Raw genomic sequence first — 7,480 nt, 5'->3', positions numbered from 1 at the left:
GCAAGGGTGGTCAAGAGAGCGGCTGGCTGACCCACACCAGCGGGTGGGAGGAGGATGCTCTGAGGCTTAGCATCCATGGCAGGACACGTCCAGCAGCAGGGCCGCGGGTCCGGGAGAGGGGAGGGCAGGGACGGCGGGCTGTGCCCCGCACAGTGGCTGGCGTCCCGCGTGCTCCTCCTGGCTGCGACAGAGGATGGATGTCTCATCCCTGCCGAGCGCCTCAAGACGAGGACGCGCTTTGTTCATGCCACGGAACGGGTCCCTCTGCCCGCCTTGTGGCGCACCCAGCCGTGCCTCAGCAGGCGGGGAGCACGGGGCAGGTGGGGCACATCGGCAGCTGCCACCGCCCGGGCACTCTGCACGGCCGGGGGTGCGCCGTGCCCGTGCCCGGCTCCAGCTGGGACCCGCCAGGAGCCGGGCTGCCCCGGAGGGCTGCCCCGTGCGCACCCGGACCTGCCCGCCACGGCGCGCCACGGAACGGCGGCCTGGGGCAGTTCTGCCTTCCTCGGGGAAGGGAAGGGAAGGGAAGGGAAGGGAAGGGAAGGGAAGGGAAGGGAAGGGAAGGGAAGGGAAGGGAAGGGAAGGGAAGGGAAGGGAAGGGAAGGGAAGGGAAGGGAAGGGAAGGGAAGGGAAGGGAAGGGACATCCAAGGCTCTCTGCGGAGGGGGCGGGCCCTGCGCGGAAGGGGCGTGCCCAACCCGATGTGGGCGTGGCCTACGCGCCAGGGCGTGTCAATCGGGGGCGTGGTCACGGGGCGCGTCACGGTGGCCCCGCCCCCCGCGCTCGGCTCATCATCACGCCACCGGCGGCGCGGGCCCCGCCCCCCTGCCGCCCGCCGATTGGCTGCGGGGCGGGGCGGGGCGGGGCCGGGCGCGCGCAGCACTTATATGGGCGGGGGGGCGGCGGGCGCGGGGCAGCGATGGAGCGTGTGGTGCTGGTGACCGGTGCGAGCGGGTGAGGGACCGGGACACCGGGGACGGGCTGGGCTGGGCTGGGCTCGGCTCCGCTCCGCTCGGCTCGGCCGGGCCGGGCCGGGCCGGGCTCTCTCTGACCCCGTCCCGTTGCAGCGGTGTGGGGCTGGCGCTATGCCAGCGGCTGCTGGAGGAGGATGGCCGCATCCACCTGTGCATCGCCTGCCGCAACGAGCAGAAGAGCGAAGCCACGCGGGACCTCATCCTGGCCAGCCACCCCGCCGCCCAGGTGTCCACCGTGGAGATGGACCTGGGCAACCTGGCCTCCGTGCTGCGGGCCGCCCGTGAGCTGCGCTGCAGGTGCGGGCTCTGCCCCGTGGGACGCCCCTGCCCCGCCGGGCCCCGCCGACCCCCCTCCTGTGCTCTTTCCACGCAGGTTTCAGCGCCTGGACTTTGTCTACCTCAACGCTGGGATCATGCCCAACCCGCACGTGAACTTCAAGGCTCTCTGGCACGGACTCCTCACCGGGTAGGGGATGTGGCCGGGGGGGAGCACGGGGTGCTGGCACCGGCAGGATGTGCCCCTGGGTCCGTGCTGGGGAGCCTGCCTCCCTCCCTGGTGTGGGGTAGGGCACAGCCCTGGGGGATGCACTCTTGTGCCGTGCTGGGGTGGTGCAGGGCACTCAGTGCCTCTTCTGCTCCCTGGTGTGAGACCCGCTGGGTGCATGGGGAGGGCAAGAGGCACCCAAAGCCCGCAGCCCCTGCCACTGCATGGGAAATGCTGCTGGGGGGAAGTCTGGGTCTCCTTACTGTTGTTGTGATGCCAGCGTAGGTTTCTGTAGCTGTTCATAGCTGTGGGTCACAGTATTCTGTGAAGCTTGTGGTTGGTGTGAGCATCACTGTTCTGTAGGCAGCACGGGGAGGCTGAGCTGAGGAGCACAGTGACCTGGGTGAGTCTAACAGAGCTGCTGGGCTGTTGAGCACTGGTGCCAAACTGGTTTCCTTGCCTGTGTTAAGCATGACCTGAGGGCTTGACTCAGTGCTGGAGCTTGATTAAGTTATCTGAGCATGAAATGAGGCATGTGTTTTTAACAGTACTTGACCATGGGAAAGTGAAGGAAGGGACATGTCTTCTCTGGTCTAGTCAGTGTTGAGGTACTTGCAAATGAGGGGCCTGGGTTACTCTCTAGACCTTTCCTATCTCTTTTTTTCATGGTTGAGTATTGCCCTTGAAGGTGAAGCTGTGCAGAGCCTGTGAGGTGAGGGCTGACTGCTGAAGGGCTGAAGTGGGGGAGTGGTGGATTCCCCCTGGCAGTGCTCCTCACTAGCTCCTGTTCTTGGCTTCCAGGAAGGTGCTCCACATGCTGACCACTGCGGAAGGCATCATGACCCAGACGGACAGGCTGAATGGAGATGGGCTTCAGGAGGTGTTTGCTACCAACCTCTTCGGACACTTTATGCTGGTGAGGCTTGGTGGGAAGATTGAACCCTCAGTCTGATGTTTGATGCAGGTAGGGATGGGTCTGGGCAGTACAGAGGTCACAGGTTCAGATGCTGATGGAGGCTGCAGCCTGATAGATAAAGAATGAGAGGGCAAAGGCCTTGACGTTTGTTGAAATAGCAATAAATGGTGACACTTGTTGCAAGAGTTTTATAATTTTTGAGGTTACTCAAGTGAGCCAGCAGATAGAAGTCAATCATATGCAGTTTTCCATCCAGGATAAATAGTAAGGCTTGGCTGTATTAACTCTGAGGTGCTCAGCTGAGCTGTCCAGCAGAATGACAGCTGCTCATACAAGTGTCTGCTTTTGGTAGTCTAGGAAAAGCTGAGAAAGCTGAGAGCTCACAGTCTTAGGTGCTGTAAAGTTACACCCTAAGACTGGGAAACTGCTGTGTTGAATAAGTTAACAATTCTTTTTCCAGGTTCGTCAGCTTCAGTCTCTACTCTGCGGTAACGAGAAGCCCTCACGACTCATCTGGACCTCCTCCAGCAATGCCAGGGAGTCTGCCTTCAGCCTCTCAGACTATCAGCATGCCAAGGGGCAGGAATCATACAGTTCCTCTAAATATGCTACTGACCTGACGAGTGTGGTTCTGAACAGGAGATTTAATGACCAGGTGATGATGGGGTTTGTGTTGCAGAAACCTAATGAGCTGCTACTGTTTGTAATTAGCGTGACATTGTTGTTACCTAGTGGCGTTCATTCCCTCATAGCAATCTGATGCATTCCTTAGTGCACAGGTAAGAGCTAAACATGGCTGAGGTTGAACTGGTGGTGTAGGGGGTAGAGAATTTGGCAGGGAGATTGGGAAGTTTTTCTGGCAAGAATTCCAGAATCTGGCAGAGTGGGAGATTTTGGGAGTGGTTCTTACCTTGCAAGCTCTTCTCTTTAGATCAGCATTGATGTTGAAGAGCAAAGGGCCTCTGCTTTTTTCAGGTTCCCTGCCTTGTCAGCACAGGGCTGCTCTGGCCATGCTGCCTGCAAGCACTGGAGCTGCAGGCTCTGCTGATGGCTCTGTGCTGTGGCTCTGGTTTGCCAGTGAGCTGTACAAGCAACCTGCCTTCCCTGTCCTGGGGGATTGGTGGCTTGTGCTGGCAGCTGCAGCCCTGGTCCAGCAGTGGTTGTGCCATTCTCAAACACTTCTGGAGAAAATGGTTTAGTCCCAAAAGGGTGGGCTCTTACATATTAAAGAAGATGTAATCTTTAGTCTGAGTGGGCTGTAATTTGTGTGATATCTGCTGTGGCTGCTGAGTTGCATGGAGATTGCACCAGGAGACTGCATTTTCTACCCTGGGGGTTTGTAATGGGCATGCATCTAACACAACCTTTCCAATTTGGACCTCTTAAAATCACTACATCTAATTGCTCTCTGCTCTGGTACTCAGTGGAGTATCACAGTCTGATGTCTGTACACAGCCCCTCTGGCTGAGGAGTACTGGGAGGGAAGGAGCGTGACCCATTCTTTTAACTGTGGTGTAATTGCACACTGACTTGCTTTCTTCTCTGCAGGGTCTGTATTCCAGTGTTGTTTGTCCTGGGCTTGTTATGTCAAACATGACATACAGAATTTTGCCTGTTTTTCTGTGGACGCTGCTAATGCCCATCATGTGGTTGGTGAGTGGATGTCCTGGCTGGTGTTGGGCTGTGACACACTTCACTGCAAGTGATGTACAGCACACTTCTGGCTCCCTGCTGCCTGTGTTGGTACAGATGTCTTCCTTCTGTTGGGCTGGGCAGGCTGGACCCTCTGTAAACCTTCCCCTTCTCATCTTGGAGCCCCAGTTTCCAAGCTGAGTTTGGAGGTTTGGTGCTGAACACTGCAGAGGGGCAGGTTCGGCCCCTCAGCTGCAGCAGTGTTTGTCAAAGCTCCCCTTAGAAGGTTGGCCAGTTCTGTTAGGGATTGTGAAACACCATTAGCTTGCTGGCAGCAGAGCTCAGGATGTGGCCCCAACTTGGCTCCTGTGCTTTGAGATGCTGTTCATTTCTAGAACAACCTGTTTTCCAGTGTGTGCTTTTCATTCCTCTAGAAGGCAGTGTTGGTTTTTTTCTTTCCAACCCTATGGAAAGCAAAGCTTCCTGCTTTCTTCCCCTGGGCTTCAGCTTTTCAGGTTCACTGCAGTTCTGTCCCTGAAGGGTGCCTGCTCTGAGCTGTGATGTTCTTGCTGCAGGAGTGGCCTTTCATCTTAAGCTGCCCCAGTAGCAGCAGCTGATCCTGATGGATCACATTTCTCATGGCAGCAGAGAGGCAATGCCTTCTCAGTTGTCCTCAAAGCTGGCAGTCCTGCAGGTCCCCTCTGCCTCCTGCCATTCCTACCCTTGAGACCCTTCCAGAAGAGGCACCTGCAAGGCGTGTGTGGCCTGTTGCTCCTGCCTTGGGGTGAACTCTGTGTGGGACCATGGAGTGACACTTGCTGGGGGACTCCAGAAAGCACTTTGTGATGATAAAGGGATGCTTTAGTCGGTGTGCTGTGTTACCTATTGCCCAGTCTGAGAAACATTTGTACCTCTGTAGGTTATCTGGGGTGTTTGGGCTCCTCAGGGCTTGCCAACAAACCTTGGGCCACAGTACAAATTCTGCCATGTCCTTCTTTTCCCCTCAGATCCGATTTTTTGCCAAAACTTATACTCTGACACCCTATAATGGAGCAGAAGCTCACGTAAGTAGTTCATAACTTGATTTTAACATTGCTTCCTTCTGAGTAGCTCTTCTGGGGTCTTGTGGCTTGAGCAAAGAGCCTCTCAGCAAGGCTGGTGGGTGGGAGCTGTACTTGACCCCCAAATACCACACAGCAGTGAGTGTTGGGAACCAGCTGTCCCCAGGGCTGCTCAGCCACATGGAGATCTATGACCTTCATCCCATAAAATAAATGATTTTGGGAAAACATCCTGACCAGGGAGCATGATGTGCAGCACAGGGGTGGAGGTGGGTGATGGGGGCACAGCGTGTCTCAAGCACAGTGGGAGCAAGTTCAGCCATGCTGAACTGCTTCAGCAGAAACCTCCATTACTCTTGGCTCAGGTGGGTCACATCTGAAGGGAGCCAGCCCAGAACTTCACATATCACATCTTCCCCTGCTTGGTGGGAGCACCTGTGGTGTCTTCTCTTGTGCTGCTGGCAGTCAGGTCTTTGCCCACAGGCGTGGCTGGGACAGTGTGTGCTGGACTTGTACAACTTTGTGCTGTTCTTCCCAGGTGTGGCTGTTCAAACAGAAGCCAGAGTACCTGGATTCTCTTGTCAAATACCACAGCTGTACTTCTGGACTGGGGAGATGCTACGTGGAGCCTCGAAAGGTCAGTGGAGAGGGAGCTTCTGCTGCAGGGGGCTTGGCTGGGGGTCTGCCATCTGCTTTGTGTAGGGGGGCTGGTGCCAAGGGTGCCGTGTGCCTGGAGTGGAAGGAAGATGCTTGTTGAATGCTAAGTAGCAGGAAGGGATGTGGGGTTATCTGCAGTGTTTCCTAGAGTAACTCCTGGCTTAGGCTGGGGTCTGGAAGACAATGGAAGTGATGATCAGAACAAGTTAAGTGTGTAATGATACTTCCCCAAAATGTGTTCTGGCTTGTGCCCTGGTGACAGATGTCTCTAGCTGGCTGTGTGTGAAAGGTAGAAGCTCTGGAAATGCACTGTGCTTATCCCCAGAGCTGCCCTCGCTGTCTGCACTGGCTGCCACCAGGGTGATGGTCTCACAGAGCTGTTTCCTTGCCTTCCAGATGGATGTGGATGAAGACACTGCCGAGAAATTTTACCAGAAGCTGTTGGAACTGGAGGAGCAGACTCTAGAGAAATACCACGATCTCTTAGATTAAGTAAAGCTAGTCTCAGTGGGGTGAGAGTCTCGTATCAGTAACATGGGGTTTCTTCATTCTGGTGCTACCTGTGTTGCCAGCTGTTCTGCAGGCACATGGCTTCAGACACAATCTTCCTTATCAACAGAAGGTGAACAGTTCCTGAAAATGGAAGTGTGAAAACTGAAGAGAAATACTTAGACCTTTTGCTATGGGACTTTTCTTTTGGCATAAAACTGGAGACCTCGAGCAGGCAGAGTCTGTCTTAACACAGTTGCAAAGCAGTGTCTTGCAGAAGCATGACTGAACTGTGTGTGGTTCAGGAACAGCCTCAGAACCTGTGGTTTCCACCTGGCTCAATGCAGTAAAGGCAGCAGTCTGGGCTGTTGCCCTGTATCTTGGCTCTGCTGGTGCTTGTAGATGGCTCAAAACACATCACCTGGGGCTGATCCTGATGTACTTGAAGGCTCACCTTCAGCAGAGCTGGCCTTACACTTGTTCACCAAAGCTGGGCTGGCTCTACAGACCTGCTCAAAGAGACTGAACCTTACTGGCAGGCAGGGTCTGCCCAGCAGCTGAAGCCAAGCTCCTGAAGAGCTGGCCTGAGAAGCACACGCCTGCCTCAACTGTGAGAACAGATGCCTTGCTGTCCCCTGGGTGTGGGCACTTGAGGGTTTTAACCATGACTGGCTTGAAATGATGATGTTAACCTGGACTCGGGGCCAGTCTGCTCTGTTTAGGGCAAGAGTGAGAGGTTACCATGTTGTTTTATCTATTTAACTCTTTTTATATAAATCTATTGTACCAACCATTCTTCCTGTTGGTTATCTGGAGACCTTCACCACGTACCTGCCACCAAGTAACTTTAAGTGCTGTAATGAATAAATGACTGAAATTGAGTTGTCCTTGATGCAGTGATGTTTTTACTCCAATACTCATCTACTTTTGCTTGGAGGCTTGGAAGGAAATTTCATTTGTTGCCTTGTGCTGTAAATCTGTGCACACCTGGGAAGTGTGGAGTCTCTCTGCCACAGGAGAGCTGTTAACCACCCTTTTGGCCTACATCTTTAGTTAATGGAAGGCATGAGTGATTTCTGAATACTTCAGTGTGGTTTTGTGTGCTGAGCACCTGTGGGCAGTCTGAGACTATTTCCCAGCCTTGGGCTCTTGGGCGATGTCCCTGGTGCTTGCTCACCTGCTGTGTCACACAAGGGCTGGGGATTGCTGCCTGGCAGGGCAGCCAGCCCCTCCCTGGCGCTGTTGGAGTGAGGCTGTGCTGCGTGCCC

General features: G+C 55.1%; 1 protein-coding gene across 1 annotated transcript; it reads left to right on the top strand.

Annotated features, from left to right (window-relative positions):
* Nucleotides 1-829: 829 nt before the first annotated feature.
* On the top strand, nt 830-7,093 carry HSD17B7 (hydroxysteroid 17-beta dehydrogenase 7). The gene is made up of 9 exons (XM_064427444.1): nt 830-953; nt 1,067-1,270; nt 1,347-1,439; nt 2,259-2,373; nt 2,834-3,028; nt 3,922-4,026; nt 5,013-5,069; nt 5,605-5,703; nt 6,120-7,093. The coding sequence occupies exons 1-9, from the start codon at nt 919-921 to the stop codon at nt 6,213-6,215; spliced, it is 999 nt and encodes a 332-aa protein (XP_064283514.1). The 5' UTR covers nt 830-918; the 3' UTR covers nt 6,216-7,093.
* Nucleotides 7,094-7,480: the final 387 nt, after the last annotated feature.

The sequence above is a fragment of the Passer domesticus genome, chromosome 7 (genome assembly GCF_036417665.1).
Source record: "Passer domesticus isolate bPasDom1 chromosome 7, bPasDom1.hap1, whole genome shotgun sequence".
In the NCBI taxonomy this organism is placed as follows: domain Eukaryota; kingdom Metazoa; phylum Chordata; class Aves; order Passeriformes; family Passeridae; genus Passer; species Passer domesticus.
The sequence above is the reverse complement of the archived record's forward strand: the minus strand, read 5'-3'. Positions and strand labels throughout refer to the sequence as shown.

Bases quoted from the DNA above. Each gene is read 5' to 3' on its own strand.
- HSD17B7 (XM_064427444.1), top strand. From the start codon at position 919: ATGGAGCGTGTGGTGCTGGTGACCGGTGCGAGCGG. The intron at 1,271-1,346 runs GTGCGGGCTCTG...CTTTCCACGCAG, and splicing joins GCCCGTGAGCTGCGCTGCAG to GTTTCAGCGCCTGGACTTTG. The intron at 1,440-2,258 runs GTAGGGGATGTG...CTTGGCTTCCAG, and splicing joins TGGCACGGACTCCTCACCGG to GAAGGTGCTCCACATGCTGA.